Raw genomic sequence first — 27407 nt, forward strand, 5'->3', positions numbered from 1 at the left:
ACACCCAAACGCACATTCCTGTGGCCATAGCAAGACTAGGTATTGACACTTGATTATTGAAAGTAGTTGCTCGAGCAATAGAGGTGGGGATGGCGTTGGGAAGGACACAGAGATGGGCTAGTGAGAAAGGGGCAGGCCTTCGGACAGATGAATTCATGGCTGCACAACAAGACAAGAAAAGAGATGTAGGAAGAGGAGGTAGGGAGGAGAGAGAGGGGGGGGGGGAGGGAGAGGGAGAGGGGGAGAGAGAGAGAGAGAGAGAGAGAGAGAGAGAGAGAGAGAGAGAGAGAGAGAGAATATGCCCTCATGGGGGGAGGGGGGGATGGCAAGAAGAGTAGTAGTAGTGAGAGAAGGTAGTGCATGATCTGGACAGAAGAGGAGTGGTATGGACAGAAGAGGGAATGGAAAAGACAAGGTGAGACAGTGGAAACATGTTTGGAGGTTTAGGCCAGGGGTATTGTGAAAGTGCGGAATGTGTTGGAGAGACAATCTTTTCCTGGAAGGGGGTATCCAATTGACCCACATAGTAAAGCAGCTGCTGATGGCATATGTGTTGTGGTATGCAGCTCAAATGGCAACTTGATGGTCAAATTTTCAGTTTGCCATGGTTCGGTGGTTGTCGTTCATGTGAGCAGACATTTTGTTACTTGTCATGCCCATATAGATTGCTATACAATAACTGCAGCATAGCTGGTGTATAACATCGCTGCTTTCACTTGTGGCCCTTTCTTTTACTGGGTAGGAAATACCTGTTACAAGACTGTGGTTGGAGGTGGTGGATGGGTGGGTGTATGGGAAGGATCTTGCACCTGGGCTAACAAGGAAATGATCTATGGTGTGCAGAATTGGGAGTATGAGTGGAAAAGGGATGGAGAACAGTATTCCGTAGGTTGGGCGGATGGCAGAACAGTACTCTTGGGGGATGTGGGTAGGTATCCCTCAACTTGGGACACAGTGTGAGGTAGTTGAAGCATTGGTGGAGGTTTGATTGAGCTTTGGAAGGCCAAGGTGATAACAGGTGGTCATTGGAGTACTGATTGGTGCTTTGTTAAAAGCTTTACTGGTGTCAGAGGAGCATATGGCACAGGAGACTTCTTTATGGATGAGCTGAATAGGATACTGTCTGCCAGTAAATGTTCTGGTAAGGTTGTTGGTAAATTTTGTCAGCTTCAACTTTCCTCTGCAGGTGCGACATCCCCAGATGGAGAGGCTGTAAGGAAGAGATTTTGTGACATGGAATGGGTGACAGCTATCGTTGTGGAGTTATTGTTGGTGATTAGTGAGCCTGATATGGACAGATGTACTTTTGATGGAGATTGAGATTTAGGAAGGTGGCTCGACGAGTTGAGAAGGGCCAGGTGAAGCAGCTTTGGGAATAGGTGTTGAGGTCCAGATCAAGAAAGTATCATCACTGAATGTGAACCAGGCAAGAGATTTTAGGCATTGACAGGATAGGAAGTATTCCTTCAGATGGCCCCTAAATAAGTTGGCATAGGATGATGCCATGCAAGTACACATGGCAGCACCACAGATTTATATATAGATTTGGCCTTCAAAAGTGAATTAGGTGCGGGTCTGGATGTGGTTGGCTAGGAGGATTAGGAAAGAGCTGATAGATTTGGTATCAGGAGGAAAATACCTTTTCTTTGAACTTAAATATTTGTTTGGAATGAACTTTTTGCACCTGATGCAATATGTCATTGTTTATATTTCCTGTGAGTTTCTCCATAATCTATTTGGAGTCAAAGGACTTTAGGTTTTCTGTAATATTGCAAATAGATGTCCCACTTTTTTTGCTGTTGCTAGGAAACCTGATATTTAGCAATTTCCTTCATTACAATATATATGTCGTCCCATTTGATACTGAAATATTTTATCTTTTGGATGTAGCTCTCTCTTTTCTCCAGATATTGCTAATACAGCCCTAAAATTGCCTTTGTTAACATATTTCACTAAGTTGCAATACTCCACATTTATGTGCACTTGACATAACTTTGAGAGAAGCAGATTGTATGGCATCACTTACTGAATATCTACTTCTATCACTTGGCTCCTTGCATTTGTGTCTTGGCAGTGTAACCAGCATTTGTTGGAGATTGTCTTTTGCATTACCATAACCACCTTTTCCCATGTATGTCTCATATATGTATGCTCTTGGATATCTATTTGTGCACTTGCCTTTAGGCAAACCTTGTGAATTCAAATTTAATCTTCCACATTTGTCATGAATCATGTTTTCACTATTATTTGATATAAATCTGGATTGTCTATTGGGTTCAGAAATTCAGCTCCAGCTACTTGGTCGATTTGATTTGGATGGATTTTTTCATGTAACTAAATTAAATTGTATGATTCCTTTTGGTGACAACCATGAAACTCTATTGTTTCTGCTGAAAAACTTGAGCTTGTCAATAAATCATATCTTCTTTGTCTCTGGCCATGACGAACTGCAAATAAATTGTATGAATAAATCAAGGGATCATATTTTCTCACATAGGTCATAGCATCTTGTGTGCATTCATGCATGTGCCATAGACTTCCTATTTAGGGTGGTGATACAGTCGCCAGTCTTCTAAAGTCAAGAATATTGCTGTTATTCGTGATTGCATCTCTCAAATGAATGTATTCTTCTTGCACAATTTCTTTTGCTTCTCTCGTGTAATATCATTTATTCTTCCTCTACTTTTGAATAAAGATCAGCTAAAAACTGTTGAAATAAAATACAGGAACTGGTATGCATACCTCCTTGTTTCTGATCATGAGGTGATAGGCATAAAATTTGTTTGAAGCTATATGTTTCTGCACCTTATTTTGGGTCATTTGTTTGACACTGAAATTCTAACCATTTTCTTCTCTTGTAAAAATTAATGGATATTGAAGTGCATTGTAAGAATGATGTGTTTCCATGATATATTGTACTCCTTCTCATATTTGTTGAATAATTATGATGTGTGTACTCACTGTCCACAATTACATTGACAATTTCATTGATTCTAGGTGCACTGAATCAACATTCATGTTCTCCAACTTGTCTTTATTCAATCAGATCACATTTTTTTAGTCATTGGATATGGTATCATTTGAGCCATTACTGTTTTGAATACATGAACTGATTATACATGAGTTCTTCAAGGATTTACTGTCTTAATCCGCTTATATTTGTGCAACATTGATTTACTTCAATTTGTTCATTGCCAGTCAAATACACCAACAAAAACTTATGAGATTTATTTGACAATGGTAATAATGATCCCATTCTATGACAGACTTGTCCTTTAATGAAAAACAGAGGACTGAATTGATGTTCTTCATTGCTCACAGAAGTAACACTAAATAATGTCATTCAGAAGCAAGCACGTATGCTCCAATATTTCGTACAAAATAGATATCCTCCTCATCTACATTTCAGCATCCTCTTAAATGTTATTAGTTAATACACTAAAATTCCACTTAATATACTGTTCACTAATTTAAGCAGTTCACTTCTCTTTTTCTTGATTCACTCTAATCCATTTCCAAAAGTATGTTGCTGCATGTGTCTCATCATCATCTCCATATATCCCTCAGAGCTAGAACGTATCCCCACCACATTATAATGGAACATTCTAGAACAATCTTGTACACTTGAGAAATTTCTTGAATATTTTTGAAACTTATGGAATATTCTGTAACATTCTGGAATGTTATTGTACCTTTTGGAAGATTCTCTGACATTCTCTAGCATTCTTGAACATTCTGGAAGGAACATTCTGGTTAGTCTGGGCTAGTTCAGGGGTAGCCCACAGCTGATTCATTGACTTCCCATAAGAAGTCCATGGGTGTAGTGCCCTCTTCTGACACCCAAATCTTCTAACCCAACCCCCAGCAGTTTGAAACTGAAACCTTCTTCATGGATGGGGGCTGGAGGGCATACTGTATAACCCCTATGGGGCTGCGGGAGTGGGTGCAGAGTTATAGCAGTATGCACAGACTAACCACATTTACATATATTATGTATATTGATTTACGAAAATGTAAATGCTTTCTTCTGTGTTGGGTACCGTATGTAAATAATATACACTGATGAACAAAAGCATTGTGGCCACCCAGACAATAGCATTGGGTCCAGCTATCATCATGCAGAATGGCTACAATTTATTGTACTGTGGTACTTGTTCATTATTGATATGTAGCTGGAAGTACTCCATATGAAGTATCCATCTAATAGTCATCTGATTTACAGTAGATTTTGAAGTGGTGGTCATTTAATTTTTTACTTTTTTATGAACTTTAAGATTTGACCAATATTGTTGATAGCGAATAAATATGAATACAAGAACATCAAATAGAATTTACCACCCAAACTAGACATCAGTATTTCGGCTTTGTAACACAGAATTTGATCAGGTGTGAATGGCACAGTTGTCCACAAACAGGCAACACAGTTCCTGTAGATGATGAAGAGATGGCTGGCACAGAATTAAAACTCTAATGATTAAATATCTAATAAGGTAATAAGTGGCGAATTTGAAAGCCATGAAATTGGCTGAATTTATTATCCTTCTCAAACAACTGTAATAAATTTCTGACTTATGGCATGGACAATGATTCTAATGAACTGAGTAGACATCATACTAATGAGATACTTGTAAAGCAATAATCCTGAAATATCGACACACAAGTCAACGAAGTGGCGTCAGATCGAAAAACTTGCACCCGGCGAACGCCCTTGTCACATGACATTTCTTTTTTTCATCCTGACATAGTGGACATCTTCTGTGGTACCTTTTATAATGACAATAAATCTCAAAGAAGTCTATGTGGAAGATGACACACTGAGCCCTGCATGGCTTGTATGGACGTACAAGCAAATTATGTTGTTCATGGATACTTAAAATGTATTGGACGATGTCTGACCAAGTGAGTTGGCACAGTGGTTAATGTGCTGAACACACATATGGGAAAAAAGGAATTAAAGGACACTGATATGGATGTAGTTTTGTATGGTTTTTCCAAATCACTTGGGGTGACTGTTAGGATAGTTTCCTTAAGAGGGCTGCAGCTAGTTGCCTGTCCTATCCTTGACCTAGCTAAGCAGTCACTTCATTTCTAATGGCCACATCATCAACAGAACAGAAAAATCCAATCCTGATATTCTGACTGATAGTGTAACTGGTTAACCTTCAAGCGCTCGCGCGGGCGGTGAAGTGACTGCCGCCTTTTTGCAATTTCGCTCCATACTTACTCCACAAAGGTAAGGAGGCGGCGGGAGCGACATGTATTCTCTAGTTGCACCTTTTTCCGACAGATGCTGCTCAAAGTTCGTCCAAGTCGCACCTCTCTGCTTCTCAGGACAAGTTCAAATAGGTCCGAACACGAGACTATTTCTAGCGCGAGCGCATGAAGGTTAAACAATGACACCTTGAGTACATTTTATGTGTCATAAACCCCCATATACAACCTCAAGGAATCATATACTGTCAAACACTTGTTCCCTCCCCAGCATTCGACTGTATCAGCTGCACCAGTAATCTATGCACAGTATGTTTACTCTCAAACTGAGAGGTGTGTTAGAACTCATTTAAATCATCTTCCTGGAATACAGCTGATTGTCTGGCACATGATGCAGCATAAAACTGATTTTCAGTTTACCGCTGTTTGGTGACGTTCTTATTTAGTATATGAACTAAATGTATTTTGCCATGTTTCACAAAACTTTGTTTTCATACAACATAGGTGTCACATTGTAAGCCCCCTTTCCAATACGTAATGTGTGTGTGTGTGTGTTCGAGGTTTACGGGCGCTAAACAGCGAGGTCATCAGCGCCAATACGTAATGGACTGCAAATATGGTATCCAAGCATAGATGAACAGATGTCAACTCCTTCAATCTGTTGCTTCTCTACTTAAACCATAAAAGTTATCTCTGTTGATATCTCAGTTATGAAACAGCTTCATCTGTGAATTGAAGGTGGAGGGGGGAGAAAGGAAAGGGAAGGAACTGATGACATCAGCTGCATCATGACTTGATACAGAATTGGTGACAGTGAGTGAAAAGTATACCAGACTGGTACTCAAACCTGTGATCCCTTGCCTGCTAGGCAGTTGCATTAACCACTGCGTTATCTGGACACAGTATTTATTGCAAATGCATGGACTATCTCGGCATGCTCAGCACTTAACACACATTCCCACCTAGTTCCACCTATCTGTAGTCTCCGTCCATGTTCTCCATGCTCACTAATTTTAGATTCCCACTGGAGGTCGAAAGATTTTGTGCATCCACACTAAAGGTTGTGGGTTCATTGCTCATCAAGGAGCCAAATCAATTACACCTGTATTGTACAACCTCACAACATACATTAGAATAAAATTTACCTTATTACTAAACATACACTGGAATCGAGCTATGTACACAGGAGTAACAATGTCAGATACATCAATGGTCATGTGTGTAATTACCTGTTTATAGTGATGGCTCCATTTACGTAAGCAACATCGCATTTCAGAGTAAATGTTATCCTAGTGAATGTTATGAGGTTGTACAATACAGAAGTAACTGTTTCATTTTTAAAATAGTCAACACAGGGAACTTTTATAGTTTTAAGTCAAGAAGTGATAGAGTAAAAGAGTTTACATGGGTTGTCTGTGCTAAGATGCCAACTTTGAAATCAGTTGTGTACTGGAAAATAGACTTATGACTAGATGCTTAGGTCATACAACTATAATGTTTTGTGAAACCAGGCAAGAAAATCTTTCATTTAGCTTGTTGTTGTTGTTGTGGTCTTCAGTCCTGAGACTGGTTTGATGCAGCTCTCCATGCTACTCTATCCTGTGCAAGCTTTTTCATTTCCCAGTACCTACTGCTACCTACATCCTTCTGAATCTGCTTAGTGTATTCATCTCTTGGTCTCCCTCTACGATTTTTACCCTCCACGCTGCACTCCAATACTAAGTTGGTGATCCCTTGATGCCTCAGAACATGTCCTACCAACCGATCCCTTCTTCTGGTCAAATTGTGCCACAAACTTCTCTTCTCCCCAATCCTATTCAATACTTCCTCATTAGTTATGTGATCTACCCATCTAATCTTCAGCATTCTTCTGTAGCACCACATTTCAAAAGCTTCTATTCTCTTCTTGTCCAAACTATTTATCGTCCATGTTTCACTTCCATACATGGCTACACTCCATACAAATACTTTCAGAAACGACTTCCTGACACTTAAATCAATACTGGATGTTAACAAATTTCTCTTCTTCAGAAACGCTTTCCTTGCCATTGCCAGCCTACATTTTATATCCTCTCTACTTCGACCATCATCAGTTATTTTGCTCCCCAAATAGCAAAACTCCTTTACTACTTTAAGTGCCTCATTTCCTAATCTAATTCCCTCAGCATCACCAGACTTAATTAGACTACATTCCATTATCCTTGTTTTGCTTTTGTTGATGTTCATCTTATATCCTCCTTTCAAGACACTGTCCATTCCATTCAACTGCTCTTCCAAGTCCTTTGCTGTCTCTGACAGAATTACAATGTCATCGGCGAACCTCAAAGTTTTTATTTCTTCTCCATGAATTTTAATACCTACTCCGAATTTTTCTGTTGTTTCCTTTACTGCTTGCTCAATATACAGATTGAACAACATCGGGGAGAGGCTACAACCCTGTCTTACTCCCTTCCCAACCACTGCTTCCCTTTCATGTCCCTCGACTCTTATAACTGCCATCTGGTTTCTGTACAAATTGTAAATAGCCTTTCGCTCCCTGTATTTTACCCCTGCCACCTTTAGAATTTGAAAGAGAGTATTCCAGTCAACATTGTCAAAAGCTTTCTCTAAGTCTACAAATGCTAGAAACGTAGGTTTGCCTTTCCTTAATCTTTCTTCTAAGATAAGTCGTAAGGTCAGTATTGCCTCACGTGTTCCAGTGTTTCTACGGAATCCAAACTGATCTTCCCCGAGGTTGGCTTCTACTAGTTTTTCCATTCGTCTGTAAAGCATTCGTGTTAGTATTTTGCAGCTGTGACTTATTAAACTGATAGTTCGGTAATTTTCACATCTGTCAACACCTGCTTTCTTTGGGATTGGAATTATTATATTCTTCTTGAAGTCTGAGGGTATTTCGCCTGTCTCATACATCTCGCTCATCAGATGGTAGAGTTTTGTCAGGACTGGCTCTCCCACGGCCGTCAGTAGTTCAGTGGAATATTGTCTACTCCGGGGGCCTTGTTTCGACTCAGGTCTTTCAGTGCTCTGTCAAACTCTTCACGCAGTATCATATCTCCCATTTCATCTTCATCTACATCCTCTTCCATTTCCATAATATTGTCCTCAAGTACATCGCCCTTGTATAGACCCTCTATATACTCCTTCCACCTTTCTGCTTTCCCTTCTTTGCTTAGAACTGGGTTTCCATCTGAGCTCTTGATATTCATACAAGTCGTTCTCTTATCTCCAAAGGTCTCTTTAATTTTCCTGTAGGCGGTATCTATCTTACCTCTAGTGAGATAGGCCTCTACATCCTTACATTTGTCCTCTAGCCATCCCTGCTTAGCCATTTTGCACTTCCTGTCGATTTCATTTTTGAGACGTTTGTATTCCTTTTTGCCTGTTTCACTTACTGCATTTTTATATTTTCTCCTTTCATCAATGAAATTCAATATTTCTTCTGTTACCCAAGGATTTCTACTAGCCCTCGTCTTTTTACCTACTTGGTCCTCTGCTGCCTTCACTACTTCATCCCTCAAATCTACCCATTCTTCTTCTACTGTATTTATTTCCCCCATTCCTGTCAATTGCTCCCTTATGCTCTCCCTGAATCTCTGTACAACCTCTGGTTCTTTTAGTTTATCCAGGTCCCATCTCCTTAAATTCCCACCTTTTTGCAGTTTCTTCAGTTTCAATCTACAGGTCATAACCAGTAGATTGTGGTCAGAGTCCACATCTGCCCCTGGAAATGTCTTACAATTTAAAACCTGGTTCCTAAATCTCTGTCTTACCATTATATAATCTATCTGATACCTTTTAGTATCTCCAGGGTTCTTCCATGTATACAACCTTCTTTCATGATTCTTAAACCAAGTGTTAGTTATGATTATGTTGTGCTCTGTGCAAAATTCTACCAGGCGGCTTCCTCTTTCATTTCTGTCCCCCAATCCGTATTCACCTACTATGTTTCCTTCTCTCCCTTTTCCTACACTCGAATTCCAGTCACCCATGACTATTAAATTTTCGTCTCCCTTCACAATCTGAATAATTTCTTTTATTTCATCATACATTTCTTCAATTTCTTTGTCATCTGCAGAGCTAGTTGGCATATAAACTTGTACTACTGTAGTAGGTGTGGGCTTCGTATCTATCTTGGCCACAATAATGCGTTCACTATGCTGTTTGTAGTAGCTTACTCGCATTCCTATTTTCCTATTCATTATTAAACCTACTCCTGCATTACCCCTATTTGATTTTGTGTTTATAACCCTGTAGTCACCTGACCAGAAGTCTTGTTCCTCCTGCCACTGAACTTCACTAATTCCCACTATATCTAACTTCAACCTATCCATTTCCCTTTTTAAATTTTCTAACCTACCTGCCCGATTAAGGGATCTGACATTCCACGCTCCGATCCGTAGAACGCCAGTTTTCTTTCTCCTGATAACGACATCCTCTTGAGTAGTCCCCGCCCTGAGATCCGAATGGGGGACTATTTTACCTCCGGAATATTTTACCCAAGAGGACGCCATCATCATGTAATCATACAGTAAAGCTGCATGCCCTCGGGAAAAATTACGGCTGTAGTTTCCCCTTGCTTTCAGCCGTTCGCAGTACCAGCACAGCAAGGCCGTTTTGGTTATTGTTACAAGGCCAGATCAGTCAATCATCCAGACTGTTGCCCTTGCAACTATTGAAAAGGCTGCTGCCCCTCTTCAGGAACCACACGTTTGTCTGGCCTCTCAACAGATACCCCTCCGTTGTGGTTGCACCTACGGTACGGCTATCTGTATCGCTGAGGCACGCAAGCCTCCCCACCAACGGCAGGGTCCATGGTTCATGGGGGGGTCATTTAGCTTATGAAATATAAATGTTTCCCGAGAACCCACGGGTGAATCTGTTAAAGTTGGTATTTAGTGTATTCTTTCATGATTGCAGCAAATGCGAGAAACCTAGTAACAGAAAAGAATGAAGACAGACCACTAGCAATTAGCATAAGTTAATACAAGGCAAGTTTGAGCAGAACAATTTATTAGGATTGACAGGCCAGTAATTTTAGATACTGAAGATAAAGATTAGGAAATATAATTCCAAAATTATGAAGTATTTCAATACTGATTTAAGCCAAATAATACATTATTTCTAATATTTCTGTTTATGCCCAAGTGATTTTCTTAAAAGCAGAAGGTACATCTGTACTATGGATTATATTTTAAACCATAGCCCCAACACTGTGTCAATAGTGTTCAGTGAAATTAAATATGGGTTTGAGTTTGTTGGAAAGTGGTAAATAAATGGCTGATGTGATGTGGAATTTACATGCACATGCACACACGCACGCACGCGCGCACACCACACACACACACACACACACACACACACACACACACAAACACACACACACACACACACACACACACATACGTGAGAGAGGGGGGGGGAGGGGAGGCATAGGATTCATTCGGTAATGTTGATAAAATATTCTGTTACCTTTGTATTTTGAAAGGTGGCAATAAAATAACTAATGCACACATTAAATTTCAGCGTCGGCAACCCGTGACCAGCTGGGTGTACTTCGTTACCCTGCGTCAGCACCTAGACCTTCCATCATAGGCAGAGATGATTTCTTTGTTCGATATGGTGAGAAAGAACGTGAAGCTGTGGCAAGTTTCGATTTTTTGGAAGAGATGTCTACTACTTCAGTAAGTGGTGCTTCTTCGTGTGACACTTTGGGATCACGCAAACAGCTGCCTGCTGCCTCAGGTCAACATGCAACGACTCCAACCCCAAATGTGTCACCCACTAGTGATGAAAGTGATGAAAAAGTTGGAGGGCCAATCTCCTTTAGTGATTCTTGTGCAGCTAGCTTTTCTGGATCATCTAACAGCCTTGAAACACCAGGACAATAGAAAATCACGTGTATCAACTTTATTTCTCAGTACCTGCTCACCAAAACCTGTTACATCAATAAAAGGCAGCCAAGTCCATTACTAAACTGATATCATGTCAATGTAGGTCCATTTATTTTCTGTGTCTGGCTCTTTTTATGCACAATAAGGTCATAATGCTAATTCAAGGAAATACTCAAGTCTTACTTTGTTTATCATAACATATGAATAAAAATGTTTTCTGTAAATTAAGCATGAGAGACAAAAGTATTTTGTTCCTATGAGTGATGAAAATAGACATCTCTCAGCTGTAGGAGGAAGAGAAGTGTGTTTGACAACAAAGGTAACTCAGTCTCATCAACAGAGCAATAAAAGACTTCAATTTATTCATAGCAATATTTTGTTCATTATCAAAATGAGTTGTTTTATGCTTATGTGAGTTTATTATACATTGCCACACAATGTGATTTGTGTTACTTTTGCGTGAGAACCATTTATTTCATTATTTTTTCCCCCCTTGTGAAGATATTTTGTTGAAATGAAGATTGTTTATGCTAGAAATAAACAGTGTACACCAATGAGTCAAACATCCAGCAACTTACATAACCATAGATTAATATTCATGTTTGGTGGATGTTAAGCTCTGGGTGATTTGCAGTAATGTTTTATTCAACTACACAACTGCTCACTTGTTGATCTCTCTCTCTCTCTCTCTCTCTCTCTCTCTGTCTCTCTCTCTCTCTCTCTCTCTCTCTCTGTATATTATAGTATTTGTTATTCCATATAAATGACTATTGTTTTCAAAATTCTTTCAACATCTTCTGACTCAATAATCTGACAGATGAACTGCAGATGTGGGATTTACCCACAACTGTTATTCATTTTTAAATACAATTGCATTTTGAATTTCTATGGAAACAATTCCATCCATGAAACTAGAGAATAAAAAATCAGAAAATTCACAGGAACATAAAGACAATATGTTCTCTGAAAATATGTTGATACTTTTTATAATAGTATAAGTGTAACATGGGAAGCACTTATAACTTAAGAGAGCATCTGGGTATCTGTTATTTCCAAATTTACTGTAGAAAGAATGCAATTTGTCCCAAAATGTCAACTTATATCTACATTTTTGTTTTAATATTTATGGCAAGCAAAATGTATTTGAATGAGTTATTTGAATAATATGAAAACAACAAACTGCATTTTTGAAAAAGTGTACAGGAGCTGAGGTTGCTGGTTATATTATTAAACACTTACCACTAGCTAGAGATAGATAACCTATCTGAAAATAATAGATAACACTAATTAGGAAAGAACTTATATGAGGCTCACACTGACAAAATAAAGTTTCAGTTAGCAAAGCTCACTGATTTTCACTTCTGAATGTTCTGCAGAATTGAAGTGTGACCTCTTGAAAGGGGATTTCAGGGAAGATAGATGCATATAATAATGACCTTGTTTATTGGCTGTCATTCAAGATTTGTTTTAATCAAGTCCCCATTTAGTTACCACATTCATAAGTTAGCTTTCTGACCACCAACTATTATTGTTGCCCCTGTGATTCATCTCTGTACCTTTCTGCAAATACCACTGACACTGCATATGCTTACTTTTCTCTGCAATGGAAATAAATTAGTGAGTGTAGCTTTTCCTTTCTGTTCTTTGGACACTTTCATTTTGTATGGGGCCCAAAACTATTCAACATTTTTGTCACCTGAATATTGAAATGAACTACTATGTTAAAAGCACCAAATAGCAGCAGTTTTTCAGTTCAAAAATGTTTGTCTTGTGTTAGAACTACATTAAGTTCTCAAGATGGGTGAAATGTATAAATCACAGTATTTTCTGAATATTTAGATTACCGAAGTATTTACAATATTTATCATTTGCCAGTGTTAAAATGGCAGTTGTCCAAACTATTTTGGTGTTTTTCATAACAAAATGTTGATGTAAATGTCTCCTATGTGCAAAGTGGTACACTAAAATTTAACTCATAAATAATAAATATTTTTTGCAAAATGAGAAATAGCTGAAATTTTATCAGACTCATGGGCAGTTTCTTTTGTGTGTGCATTGTTTATTTTTTAACCAAGAACTCATGTCTTACTGTAATTAATTTACTTTCTTATTTTGTGTTTATGTTAACTCATTGGTATATATTATGTAAAACAATGGATTCCCTATAACAATGAAAGAATCTGTTGGCCTAAAAGCAGTGAGCTTATGTGGAAAAAGACTGTATGGTAAGAGTACAAGAATTCAGGAACCATAGAACTATATTAGTATCTAAGTTCACTTACATTAAAATAGTATTTTTTGAGGAATTTTGTTTTAAAAGCTCATACAACAACAAAGCTGTGTCATTCAATTAACATTATTCTGTACAATGCAATGTTTAAGATATCATGTTTGATGACTCTTCCTTGCACACAGCAGATTCTAATAATAATGATGATGGTGTAATCTGTCTGAGATTCATAAAAGTAATGTTTAGAACCTATGGGTAATATAGGCACAGTAATAGTTGTTTGAGCATAATTTTTCTGCCAACTCATGAAAGTGGATATTTTATCAGTAAAAAGACAGTTGTCAGAATTAGTAATCAAGTAATAGAATCAGCAAAACTTAGCTATAGTTGCAGAAGTAGGACGAGTATAACTGCTGACACAGAGGATGGAAATATGTTGCAGATACCATTTTGTAGACTAGGCTGAAGTGCAATTTTAATGTCTGTGTGACTCTTGTCAACACAGTGTGTATTTTCAGATGTAAATAGTGTTTATAATAGAATGAATATGTAGCTGTACATGTCCTTCAATAATTAGATGTTTCCTGATTGCTAGTGATTCTGAGAGTGAAAAAAAATTGTATGAATGAACCGAAGAATGAATTTGTTATTTATTTTATTGTGACATTATTTTTAATTGTAATGTTGTCATTGTACATGATCTGTAATTCTTAACCTACCGTGTTTATATGTTTATAAATATTCACACCAGAATATTATATTTTTTTGTTTATTTTTCACCCAGAAATATCCTAAAGAGGAACAAGAGCTATTTTCTGCTTGAATTGGGAATTTAGATAGGGATGAATGAACAAATGGAAAGTTTTATTTTATTCTTCAGTAGTTTGATACAGTGTGTCTAACCCATTATTGAAGGGTTAGGGGGGTTTATAATAATTACTAAAAGTTGAAGTGATAATTTTCTGATATACAACAAGCTATTTATACCAAGCAGTTCTAAAACTGTCATATTAGTTGATAAAACAAATTTTATTGATCAGGGACACAAACTCTACGTAGTCATATGTTTTACTCACAAAATTTGATAACACATGATTAAGTGAATAAAAATGATTCACCAGTACCAGAAATAGATATTAAAAGCCATTCACTAAATAAAGTGATGTGTGTGTCATTTCTTCATATCATGCTGGATTATGAACACAGTGGAGCAGCACTCAGGTAAATCATCAGGAAGCTCAATTCGCCATGGTTTACAGTCAGAAGGCTTGTTGATTGGTTTTCTTGTCTTTTATTATCCACACATTCTCTCCACATTGTTTTGTGGTCATAGCCTCTGGGATGTACAACCTAAGTAAATCAGTTATTTACTCAGCACAAGCAAACTGTAAGAATATTATTTAACAACAAAAACAATCAATTTTTGACAACATAATGTAATTAGATAGGCTTTTGAAGCCAGTGGCTTCTTCTATCATAAGGGTTGAAGGGGAAGAAAGAGAGGTGAAGGGAAAGGACTGGAGAGGTCTAGGAAAATAGGTAGATTTCAGAAAAGTCACCCAGAACTGTCAGTCTGGGGAGACTTACTGGACCGGATGAGAAAGAAAGACCCATAAGCCTCCCCTGACCTTCAGTTCTGGGTGACTTTTCTGAAACACACTGCTTTTTCAAGACCTCTCCAGTCCTTCTCCTTCACCCCTCTTCATTTGCCTTCAACCCTTCTGCCAGAAGAAGGGCCCACTGACTCAGGAAGCATGCCTAATTATAACCTTTTATGTTTGTGGATTTTTTATCTATCCAATTACAGAATATTATGTAAACCACATTGCATGTGAACTTTGCTTCTGTGTAAGAAGAAACACACACTAAAGTTAAGTATATTCTGCAACAATTGTAATTTGCTTACAAACCAGTTTTTGGTTCCTTGGAAAAAAATGGTTCCATGAATTGAAACAAATTGTTGCATTTCAACAAAAGCACTTTTTCTTTTGAAATTTCAGCATAGTTTTGACTCTTGGCATAAGGTCAAACAATGGTTCAGTATGTCAGTGTGGAGATCATTAAGTAGTTGCCAATGTTGAAAAAAGGAAATTGGAGATCTCTGCAAATTTAAAAACAATTAATAAATTATTTATCAGTCTCTCTTCTTACATATCATATGGTTACTGATATTTGAAGATTGAAAAATTCTAGTTGTAGTTGACTGAATGTTCATAGTGTGGTCAGATTGTTCATACTCCAATATAAGAGCGAAGCGATAATTTTTTGCCATATTAATGATCTGTTTATTCAGAAAATGTTATTTCTTCCCATAGCACCCTTTCAGTCGATAGATTTTTTTCCAGTGCTTTTTCGTTTCTAAATTGCTCTTTCTGAAGGTCTCAAAAATGATTGTCTCCAGTGGCTCTAAATTCATTCTAATAAAAATTTTTTTTTTTTGAAAGAAAATTTCTTGTGTGAATTGGTGAAAGTCAGTGGATACCAAAATTTGATGAATGGGTGGATGAAGATATGTAGCCCTCCATTTCCCATTGCCAGACTACCATAGGGGATACGTACAGGACAGATTGCAACTCATCATATAGTGGAGATACTGAGTCACAGACAGGCACAACAAAAAGACTGCTAAACAAGGAAGCTTTCAGTCAAAAGGCCTTCTTCTGAAGTAGACAAGATACATACACACACACACACACACACACACACACACACACACACACACACACAAACTGTCTCTGGCCACCAAGGCAACCGTGCATGATGAGGAAAGTGATCTGCATGGTGGGGGTAAGGAGAAGACTGGCAGTGAGGAGGAGGGATAGCAAGATATGGTCAGGGTCAGTAAAGTGCAGCTTGTAGAAGAGTACAGAGACATGGTGGGGAGAGGATAGGGAGCTATGAGCAGTCAGAAGGTTAGACTGGGGGTTGGGGGAGGGGGGAAGGGATGGAGGAAGGGAGTGGAAAAGGAGTGAAGCAGGAAGACTCTGGATGCACTGCTGGGATAGAAAGCTGTGCAGTACTGTAGTGAGAATGAGAAACACAATTCGGAAAAGCTGGATTTGGTAGGAAGGGTCCTGGTGGCTTAGGCCATGAAGCAATTATTTAAGTGAAGAATGTTATGATGGGCAGCATGCTTAGCAACTGAATGGTCCCACTGTTTCGTAGCCATAGTTTGTTGATGTCCATTCATGCGGACACACAGATTGTTGGTGTCATGCCCACATAGAATGCAACACAGTAGTTGCAGCGTAGCTTGTAGTTCGCTTGACTGCTTTACAGGTAGCCGTGTCTTTGGTGGGATAGGTGATGGTTTTGACCAAACTGGTTTAGGTGGTGGTGGTGGTTGTGGTGGAAGGATGTATGGGACAGGTTTTGAATCTAGATCTATTACAGGGATATGAGGCAAGGGGTTTGGGGCAGGGTTGGAGTATAAATGAATGACAAATTGTGTAGATTAAGTGGCTGGCGGAATATTGCAGTGGGAGAGGTGGGAAGGACAGTGGGTAGGATATTCCTCAATTCAGGCAACAGCAAGAGGTAGTCGAAAGACAAGCAGAAAATGTGATTCTGTTGCTCCAGTCCTGGGTAGTACTGAGTCATGAGAGGAATGTCTCATTGTTTCCAGATGGTAGGAATTTAAGAGGTGGCGGGTGATATGAGAGAGAAGACTTGGACGATCAGTTTCTGTACATAGTTGAGAGGGTAATTTTGGTCTGTGAAGACCTCAGTAAATCCCCTGTTATGCTTTGAGATGGCTGTTTGTAACTAAAGATGTGACAGCCAAGGATGGCTAGGCAGTATGGAATAGACTTATTGGTATGGAATGGGTGGCAGATGTCTAAGTGGAGATGTTACTGGTGGTTAATAGGTCAGGGGAGAGTTTCTGGGATGGTCCTAAGGATTTGAGGAAAGACTGGAGATCCTGTTGGATTTCTAGAATGGGGTCACTAGCAGGGTTCGTAGGTGGACAAATATGACAATTGGTAAGAGTCCTGCTGTCAGGTGATCCTTGTGGTTCAAAACATCAGTTGTGGAGCCCTTATCAGCAGGTAGGAATAAAAGGTTGGGATCAAAAAAATTCAAATGGCTCTGAGCACTATGGGACTTAACTGCTGAGGCCATCAGTCCCCTAGAACTTAGAACTACTTAAACCTAACTAACCTAAGGATATCGCAGACATCCATGCCGAGGCAGGATTCGAACCCACGACCGTAGCAGTCGCGCGGTTGCAGGCTGTAGCATCTAGAACTGCTCAGCCACTCGAGCCGGTGGTTGGGATCAATTCTTAGGTGTTGAACTGCAGTTATTTCTGTTGATGTAAAGTTAGCTTGCATGGTGAGGGACTTATGGAGTGATGGTGAGGGAAGGTTCGAGGTTAAGAAATTCTGGAAAGGTAACAGAAGGTGATTTGGGGGCAGTAGGCATGGATCACGGTTGGCTGTATGAGTGAACTGAGTCAGATAGGATTCAACATTGGTTTTGGTTGAGTCTATTTTATAGGTAGAGTTGGTGGTGGAAAAAGTGTTTCCTATGTAAGGACTGGGAGAAGGAGAGAGATTCTTTAACAATTCCAGGTTGATTGAATTTGGGAGTGGGGCAAAAAATAAGGCCTTTTGAAAGGACTGATATTTCCATAGGACTAAGGCTTTTGGAGGAAAGGTTCATGACTGTGTTTCATGTCTGTACAGATTCTGGATTCTTTATGGTGGTGGAAGGAGTCTTTGAGGGTGTGGAAAATGTAGTAGGTCTGTGAGGCAGGGTTTGTGAGCTATGAATGGATTTGGAGGCTATTGTAGGAGAGGTGGATAGTGGAAGTCCAAGGTGGGAGTAGGAGGTGAATAGATTGAAGAGTTTTTTGAGGTGGCATTGTGCATGTTGCTGTAGTACCTGGAGGGCAAAACTTTCAATGTGAAAGAAGGAGACATACACTGACCTTAAGTTTACTGCCTGACAAAACAAGAGAAACACCCAGAAGACATGGTTGGATGTCAGTGTAACTTTGTACATGTACATGCTATCAGCAGTTATGTAAACCATTAGGGTTGGAATACTCTGTGACAGAATGACCACCAGAGTACAGTAGTTCTGTTCGCACTTAGTGTTGTGAACAGTCCTGGTAGGATATGTAAGGGGCATGAACAGGACTAATGTTAAGTGATCATTATGAAGGAGATGAGTATGCCACATACTTGAGTGACACACAGTTATTGGCACCTCACAGTGTTTGAAAGAGGCTTCATTGTGGATTTCCATTTGGCCAGCTGGTTGAATTGTGCAGTATCCAGATATGTGGGACATTCAAATGTGGCAGTGGCCTGATAATGGACTGTGCGGAATGTGAGAACGGGTATATGCATTGTCAATTTTGTGATTGATGATGTCTGATCACCACAAGGCACACTGTAACACCTTCATGTCTGAATCTGCCATCCAGAAACAAGTAATGAACTTCCTGCAACTTTTTGTGTCATGTTTCACCATTGCTTGAAGACTAGCAGCAGCCAGACTAGGGAATTATCATCCTATGTGTAGGCTGCCAGAAATACCATAACACAAATGGCTGTGTTTGGGTGCCCTGAACTGGAAGCACAGTCTGCTGGTGGATGGCATCACACTTTGCTGAGCTGTCAAACACAATTTGATATTACCCAAGATGACCACTGTCAATGAGTATGGTGATGAATTGGGGAGAGGTCTATGACTATCGTCGGTGAGTATTGTGGCAAGCTAGAGGGAGAGGTCCCGTTATATCAACGGCGTTACTCCTGATGTCGTGGTGTTTGGAGTCGTTGGGTATGGCAGTATGTCATGGCTGGTAGTGATTGAGGGATCTCTGATGCCAACTGAATGTATCCTGCATCCTCATGCGTTACCTCTTGAATGACAGAATCATGTTGCCATTTTTCAACGTGACAATGCCCATCCATCTCAGGCACGCATCTCTATGAACTGATAGCGTAATGTTGAGGTATTCCTATTGCCAGCAGGATCTCTATATCTGTCCCCAATAGAACATGTGGGACCAGCTTGGATGTCAACTCTGTGCCGTTACCAGTATGCAGGACCAATATCAAGGACCAGTTGTGCTCAAAGTGTCATTCAAGGTGTTGAAAGCTAATCTATGACTGGTTTTAGCCCTCTCCACTATTACCTTAGTTGTGTTATGCCAGTCTGTGAGAACCAGAGCCTCTACTTTTCGTGGAACACATTTTTGCTTCATAGTGAGGTGGTTTGACACTTCTTCATTCAGACTGTGCCACCTAACGATTGTGTCATATCATGGTGCATTGTTACTGTACACTTTCAACAATTCAGAATTATTTATTTTAAGGTTGTTCCCCCTGCAATGCAGAAAATAAAATACCACACAACATCCCACTTTATCAGTGGGCTGCACCATTTTGTTCTGTTTCCTTTAGTGGCATGCTATGGTACTGTGGAACTAGGATTTCATTGTGTACCAGTACTACACACATTACCTACAACCAAAAAAATTTATATGACTTTTTCTGTAAGGTGAGGATTAAAACTTCTTAACTAGTCCTCTTAAGAAGAGGTGGAAACTGCTTAATGTGTAGTAGATAAGTGGCCTTCATCATACATCACAAGCAGCCACTGTTTTGTCCAAATAGGCAATCTTTGATATGGTGAGTGGACAGGTTTGTTGTGGGAGAACTGGGACAAGTAGAGGATAGGAAATGTGGATATGCTTGCCAGCAGTAACATAGAAAAGAAAAATGGGGGAAGGATACATATTAGGAGAAATAGCTAATGCATAACAAAAGGTTTTAAGGAAGGAGCTTGGATAAGTAGAACAGAAAATAAAAAGAGGGCCTGATCCTGGTGCAAATACAAGAGGCAGACTGATGCAGACCAAGTTGAGGGCAAACGGGAAGGGTGAGAACAATGTACATGTTGCAGGGAGAATTCTGCCTGCTGAATTGCAAGTGACACAGGCCATGAAGTACCTATTCACTCAGCTGTCAATAAAACCTACCCCTACAGTTACATCTTCAATGCACATGGTCTCACTGCCATTAACTGTTGCCTCTCCCAGTGCCCAGTACTCCATACCCATAAGTTCCCTCCTGGTAATAATCAGTCACCCACAGTTACCTCTTCTTTGAAGGTTCCACCTACAAACAACAGTGTGGCTCTGCCATGGGGCTCAGAAGACTTTTTACTGCATCGGCCTGTTCATGGGCCATCCTGAGGAATATTTTATAGCCACTGAGTACGCCAAAACTGGCAGCAGATTCAGATTTATTGGTGACATTTTCTTGACTTAGAGTCATTTCTTATTCCCCCTGAACGACAACACCTTCTCCCAAATTAATATCGTCTGGTACTCCTTCCTGCACGTTAAATAGCCATTCCTAAGAACCTCTGTTTGTATAATTTTCATTAATCATAAGAAGTACCTTCACTTAGACAGCTGCCATCCATTTCACACCAAAGAAGCCACCTAATACCGCTTGGCAGCCCACATTTTCAGTGAAGATCAATCTGTCTTCTTAGGGTCTTGCTGAGAACTTCCTTCCAACCATGCCCAAAATCAAATATTGTGTGTGCTATATCCTAATACCTCTCACACTCCTCCTACATCTGCTGATCAACTTGAAATGAAGCAAGCCAGAAAAAACCCACCTGCTATTATTGCACCCCTAATAATAATCAACTTTTCTTGCGATCATTTCTTATTTTCGGTCTATTCATACACATTGCAGATAAGTGGTGTGTGCCCACATCTGCCATAATGTTATTCAGACCATATTTCATACAAGTTCATTATTCAGATGCTAAGTTTCGGTATGCTTACTGTAGTAATGTATTTAGTTTTCCTAGAAACCATATTGATTAAAAGCAACTAATAATTAAAATTATTGCCATAGAACATAATGGTAAATTTGACTGAGCTAATCAGTAATTTTGAGAATACTGGCACCTACCATTAGAATGCTACGATTGCAGACTTTGCAGTACCTAACATGTTTTAATTTTTGAAAAATAAATTGAAAAATATTAGTATTGCCTCCAAAATTATTGTTGCCTGTTTCATTCCCAAGTTTACAACTATAGTTTTATTGTCTCTACTTTTTTGGGGGGCTAAATGACACATTTCATTAATCAAGTAGGCCACTAATTACGAAATTACATAATTTGTAATAATTACAAATATGCCAATTGTACTCATAAATAGGTAATTTCCACTCTAGACATACAAAATAGTTCAGTCATATTTTGTGCTGTACTCTTTAACTATGTGGTGGTAATTAAGGTGGTGTGGGGTTGAGGGATCTGCAATAACATTTAGGTAACATCTTTATTAAAAACTTAAAAAAATCTCAAATGACAGAGCAAAATCAAGAAGCTGATTTCTACCTCACAATTCAGTACACAATTTCTAATAACCTCAATGTATAGCATTGGGGAAAAAAAAATACAAGACCACGTGACTTCTACTGAAATTTACAAAATTTAATTCTCACGACACCCAGTTGCCAATACTGCAAATAAAAGAAATATCCCAAAGATCTAGGTCTATGACACCATTTACATAAAAAAAAACAAACAAAGAAACACATAACACACATTCATGCAAGTAAATTAGCTGCCTTTTCACAATTACTAGTACACCGCACAATCTTTGTTACTCCAAGCAGTCAGATTATTATGACTTCAAATCCAGTTTAGTTTTTCCAAAATAAATCATCTCCAAATAGTAATCACCAGAGGTTTGAGGGAACATTTTTTAATCTAAATGGTGCTGAACAAAACACAGAATAGCCAAAATGTTAGCAATAAAGACAGCTACCAATTATCGTAGAGCCCTCAATGAAAACCACAACTGCCAATTGGCAACATGAACTACCATGGAACCTGTGACTATTAGTTAATGATGAGTAAAAAACCACATGTACAAATTAACTAGAAATGCAGTTACTTATGAGCTTGACAGCAGCACCCACATGGGCATGTATCTTTGTCTGGATCACGGTACATCTTTCTACAATCACCTTTTAACAAATTTTTTAGAGTGTCTGCAACCCATTTCTGCTGCAATGTAACAGGTTCCCAAGACAATATGTTTGTGGTGAATCCACTTGATGAGTCCAATTTCTCATCAGGTTGAGGCATGTGGCATTAAATCCATTGACCAGCAGTGTGATGGCAGATGATGTTTCCATCTTGACAGATTAACTGGGAAGACCTGATCACCTGAAGCAAGTCCTGGATCCCCTCCACCAATTACAGCCAGCATATGTACTTCTCCAACAGTGTGCGCATGTTCTGCCAGAATCGTTTGGTGTGTTGAGACAGGTCCACATCCAGCCATTACACAAGCAGTTATTCTGCTTGGTATTGGCTAATAGAGTTTTTGGATGATCTCCTGAGGGATATCATGCTAAATTCTGTCCATATAGTGCATTAGATCATCAAAATCCTGAGCTGGTTGGAGGGCTCTGCCCATAATGCTTGAAACATTCTCAACATTTTCACATCTTTGGCCTGGAGTCTCATTGACTGGAGTGTAATTGTCTTCAATGATGAGTCCTGCTTCGAACTGAGGCATGATGAGCCGTGAAGATGTGTCTGGAGACAACCTGGACAGTGGTGAGATACCAACCTGCCTGTCGCCTGCCACTTGGTGCTACAATCAGGAGTGATGGTCTAGGGTGCCAATTCTTTTCATGGCAGGACCCCTTTGGCTGTCATCCTCATAACCCCTATAGCACGGTAGTAAATCAGTGATATTCTAACATTTCAGTTAGATAACCCCCACCTGCACATGATAAAGAGTTTCTACTGCTTGTCTTCATGCTTGCAGACTCCTACCTTGGCCAGCAAAGTCACTGGATCTCTCCAATTGAGAATGTTTGTAGCATTATGGGAATGGTCCTCCAACTATCTCAGGATTTTCATGATCTAATGCTCAAGTTGAACAGAATCTGGTATGATATCCCTCCTCAGGAGGCCATGAAACAACTCTATCAGTCAGAGCCAAGTCAAATAACTGCTTGCATGAGGTCCAGTGCCTTATTAACTTGCTCAGTTTCTGATACGCATTTCTTAAATAAATCATCCAGTTTTCTGGAATTGTAATCAATATATATGTCACATACATTTTATTGGGATAGTTCCTTTGTCATGTGTCTTTTTTTTCTGTCTTGTAATATGTATACAATGGGATTGGTTAATCATTTCAGATGAGAATTTTATTATTGTATGCCAATGGAGAGACCACTGGTTGCTCTCGTGGATTGTTCATCAGTTGATATAGACACTTAATATCCTAATTTACAACAATTAGGCATACGAGCTACAATCACTATAACAAGGAGGACTCACTGCCATAATTTACAACAAAAAGTTTTGGAAGGGTGCCCTTTTAGCATGTAATTTAATGAACTTTGTGCTTACTTGGAAGAGCCATCCTTTTGAAATGGTTTGGTTCAGGAAGCATTGACCCTAAAGATTTGCCTGGTCTGAAAGTTTTGGACAAGCAAGGTGGACAATATCACAAAGCAGAGGACCTGGGCTGGGCCATAAACTTGGGCGAAAGGTTCCCCATTACCTTATCCATTCCCTGGCTAACTGCCCCAAAATTCTTTACCCATATCCTGTCACTCAGCTTTAATGACATCAGCCACCTCCCAGCATTATAACAGTGCTCCAATTTTGTATAAGTGAGTTTTAGGTTATTTTTGCATGTGTCCAGTCAGAACTAATCTGTGTAGTATCAACTTTCTCCAAAGAAGATCGTTCAGTGACCACAGGTTGGACAAGGGAGAGTTCAGGCTACAGGCAAACATAAGGGTGGCAAGTGTTTACTGATGAGTCTCATGTACAGCCATAAGAAGGCAGACCTCAACCATGGGAGGGGGCTATTCCAGCAGCTATGGTCTTTGATGGAATGCAGTAAGGGCAGCACATAAATTCTGCATCTACATCTAAATCAATAGTCTATAATAGAGGGAAACATTCCACGTGGGAAAAATGTATCTAAAAACAAAGATGATGTGACTTACCAAACGAAAGCGCTGGCAGGTTGATAGACACACAAACAAACACAAACATACACACAAAATTCAAGCTTTTGCAACCAATGGTTGCTTCATCAGGAAAGAGGGAAGGAGAGGGAAAGATGAAAGGATGTGGGTTTTAAGGGAGAGGGTAAGGAGTCATTCCAATCCCGGGAGTGGAAAGACTTACCTTAGGGGGAAAAAAGGACAGGTATACACTCGCACACACACACATATCCAACCGCACATACACAGTCACAAGCAGACGTTTGTAAACATTGTAGACATTTGTAATATATGCGTTTACAAATGTCTGCTTGTGACTGTGTATGTGCGGATGGATATGTGTGAGTGTATACCTGTCCTTTTTTTCCCCTAAGGTAAGTCTTTCCGCTCCCGGTATTGGAATGACTCCTTACCCTCTCCTTAAAACCCACATCCTTTCATCTTTCCCTCTCCTTCCCTCTTTCCTGATGAAGCAACCATTGGTTGCGAAAGCTTGAATTTTGTGTGTATGTTTGTGTTTGTTTGTGTGTCTATCAACCTGCCAGCGCTTTCGTTTGGTAAGTCACATCATCTTTGTTTTTAGATAAATCAATAATCTGGAAGACACCTGATGTTGCGGGCAGTGGAGGGTACTTCTGGTACCACTAAGTGATACCCCCTTCCCTATTCTGCTCAAAAATGATTGTCAGTAAGCCTCTTCATTAGTTCCAATTCTCAAATTTTTGCAGTGTGGTCATTTTGTGACACATTTATGAGAGGAAGTATGTTGTCTGTTCCTGGAAAGCACTCTCTTGAAATTTCAATAGTGAAGCTCTCCATCATTCATATGCCTCTCTTGTAGCATCTGCCACTGAGGTTCTTGAGAAACTCTGTAATGCTTTTGCACTGACCAAACAACCCTGAGATGAAATGTGCGACTCTTCATTGTATGTATTCTCTCTCTCTCTCTCTCTCTCTCTCTCTCTCTCTCTCTCCCCGTTCTCCTCTCTCTCTCTCTCTCGTCTAACAGTCCTACCTGGTAAGGGTCCCGGATTGATGAACAACATTCAAGAATTAGTCAAAGAAACTCCCTGTAAGCCACTTCTTTAGGCATCTGTTCTTCCTAGTATTTGTTTTATTTAGTCACTCCACTTAAGGTCACTCTTCTGGTTAGTAACTCCTAGATATCTCACAGTGGTTATTGTTTCCAGAAATTTCTCGTCACTAGTGTAGTTGTACAGTATGTATGTGTGCAATATTTACTTTCAGGGTCAGCTGCCAGAGCCTTCACCATTTATCAGTCCTCTGAAGGTTGTCCTGCAAATTTATATTGTCTTCTGGTGTTTCTACTTTCTTATAGACAAGTGCATCTTCTGTGAACAGTCTTAAAGAGCTTCAAATGATTTCTGCTAGAACATTATTTACCTTGTGAACAGTAACGGTTCTACCACATTTCCTCGGCATACATTGGAAATTACCTCTACATCTGTAAATTTTGTTTCATTAAGAGTGACATATTCCATTCTGTCTGTAAGGAAGTCTTGAATCCAGTCATAAATCTGGTCTGGCACTCTGTAAGCTTGTATATTTTTCACTATACAGCTGAGCGGGATGGTGTCATATGCCTTCCTGAAGTCATAGAGCACAGCGTCAACCTGATTGTCATAGTTTACAGTGCTGTGGATCTCATGGAGGAACACAGCAAGCTGAGGTTTGTAAGTTCTCTGTTGTGGAATCCATGTTGATTTGTATAGAGTAGATTTTCACTCTCCAAAAACATCATAATTCTTGAGCATTAAACATGTTCCATAATTCTGTGACAGATTGAGGTCAGTGACAGAGATCTACAATTATTTGCATCTCTCCTTTGTCCCTTGTAGAAAATGGGAATGATCTGTGCTTTTTTCCAGTTGCTAGGTACTTTTCATTGCTCCAGCAAACTATGACAAACTGCTGCCATGAGGGGTGCAAGTTCTTTTGTATAATCTCTGTAGAAACTGACAGGTATCTTATCTGGTTCTGATGTCTTTCAACTACTAAGTGACTGTAGTTGCTTTTCTACTCTATGATTGGTTATTGAATATCCACCATTTCAACATTCATTTGATGATTGAAAGGAGGGACTTCTGAGAGTTCAGTTATATTTTAAGTTACCTCATTGTGATCAGATTGGAGTAGTCTGCAAAACACCAACTTCTTAAATATTATTCTTATCCACAGAATAACTTAATTTTTACTAAAAGCCAGTACTTGTCAACTCTGATCTTTTAAGGCTTCTATTAAACTTTTAAATACAACAGATATTTGGTGCTAAGTATCTGGTTACAGGAAGCCTTCTGGGTAATGAGTAATATGTACATATATGCACTATTGACATAAACCCCTGGTCATTGGTATTCCTTGACAGCGTGGCTGGCAAAGAAGGCTCTTTTTTCCCCCCTTCGACTACTTTGCCCGTCAAGACTCCAAGTGCCTCTTCAACTGTCTTGGAAAGGCAGAATACCTCATAAAAATAAACAGGACCTGTGCCATAATAAATCTTCTTACAGAATAATTAAAACTTTATATTTTGAACAATTATTCTTGATAACAAAAATGCATATAATTCTACTAAGAAAGCTTGTTCATTTATATTCAAAATTAACATGAGATTTCACTTCCACTCAATGAAATTATTTATTTCTAAGTTTGGCTACAAAATATCTGGATAATCTCATACTCTTACTGACCATATTCGATCTCCTGCAGTGAAACAATTTCAGCAGGCCAAATTCAGTATTTCGGCCTCCTCTCTGTTACCTTCTATGTCGATGCCAGTATGGTCATTGAGTGACTGAATAGATGTTTTCTAAACACTTACTGATTTTCTGCAAGACAAACGCCTCTAAGTGTGTCTGGTCAGAACGGTTGACAACATTTTTTAATTTCAAAGTCATTCAACACTTCTCTCATTGCTCCCCTTACTCTAATTTTTGCTTTGTTCAGCTTTTGTTTGTCTGTTTTGTAATGTTCACCTGCTTTATTTCTTTCTTGATAGTCTTTGGTGTCATCTATGAGCAGTAAAAC

The 27407-nt window shown here is 39.2% G+C and overlaps 1 protein-coding gene across 1 annotated transcript in view; it reads left to right on the plus strand.

The window, feature by feature from the left end:
* LOC124615614 overlaps window positions 1-14069 on the plus strand; it is a 227683-nt gene extending 213614 nt beyond the window's left edge. Inside the window, exon 10 of the mRNA XM_047143618.1 lies at window positions 10735-14069. Coding sequence (XP_046999574.1) covers window positions 10735-11099 — 365 coding nt within the window. The 3' untranslated portion in view covers window positions 11100-14069. The remainder of the gene's footprint in view (window positions 1-10734) is intronic.
* The last annotated feature ends 13338 nt before the right edge of the window (window positions 14070-27407 follow it).

Source organism: Schistocerca americana, chromosome 1, assembly GCF_021461395.2.
Source record: "Schistocerca americana isolate TAMUIC-IGC-003095 chromosome 1, iqSchAmer2.1, whole genome shotgun sequence".
NCBI classification, from domain to species: Eukaryota; Metazoa; Arthropoda; class Insecta; order Orthoptera; family Acrididae; genus Schistocerca; species Schistocerca americana.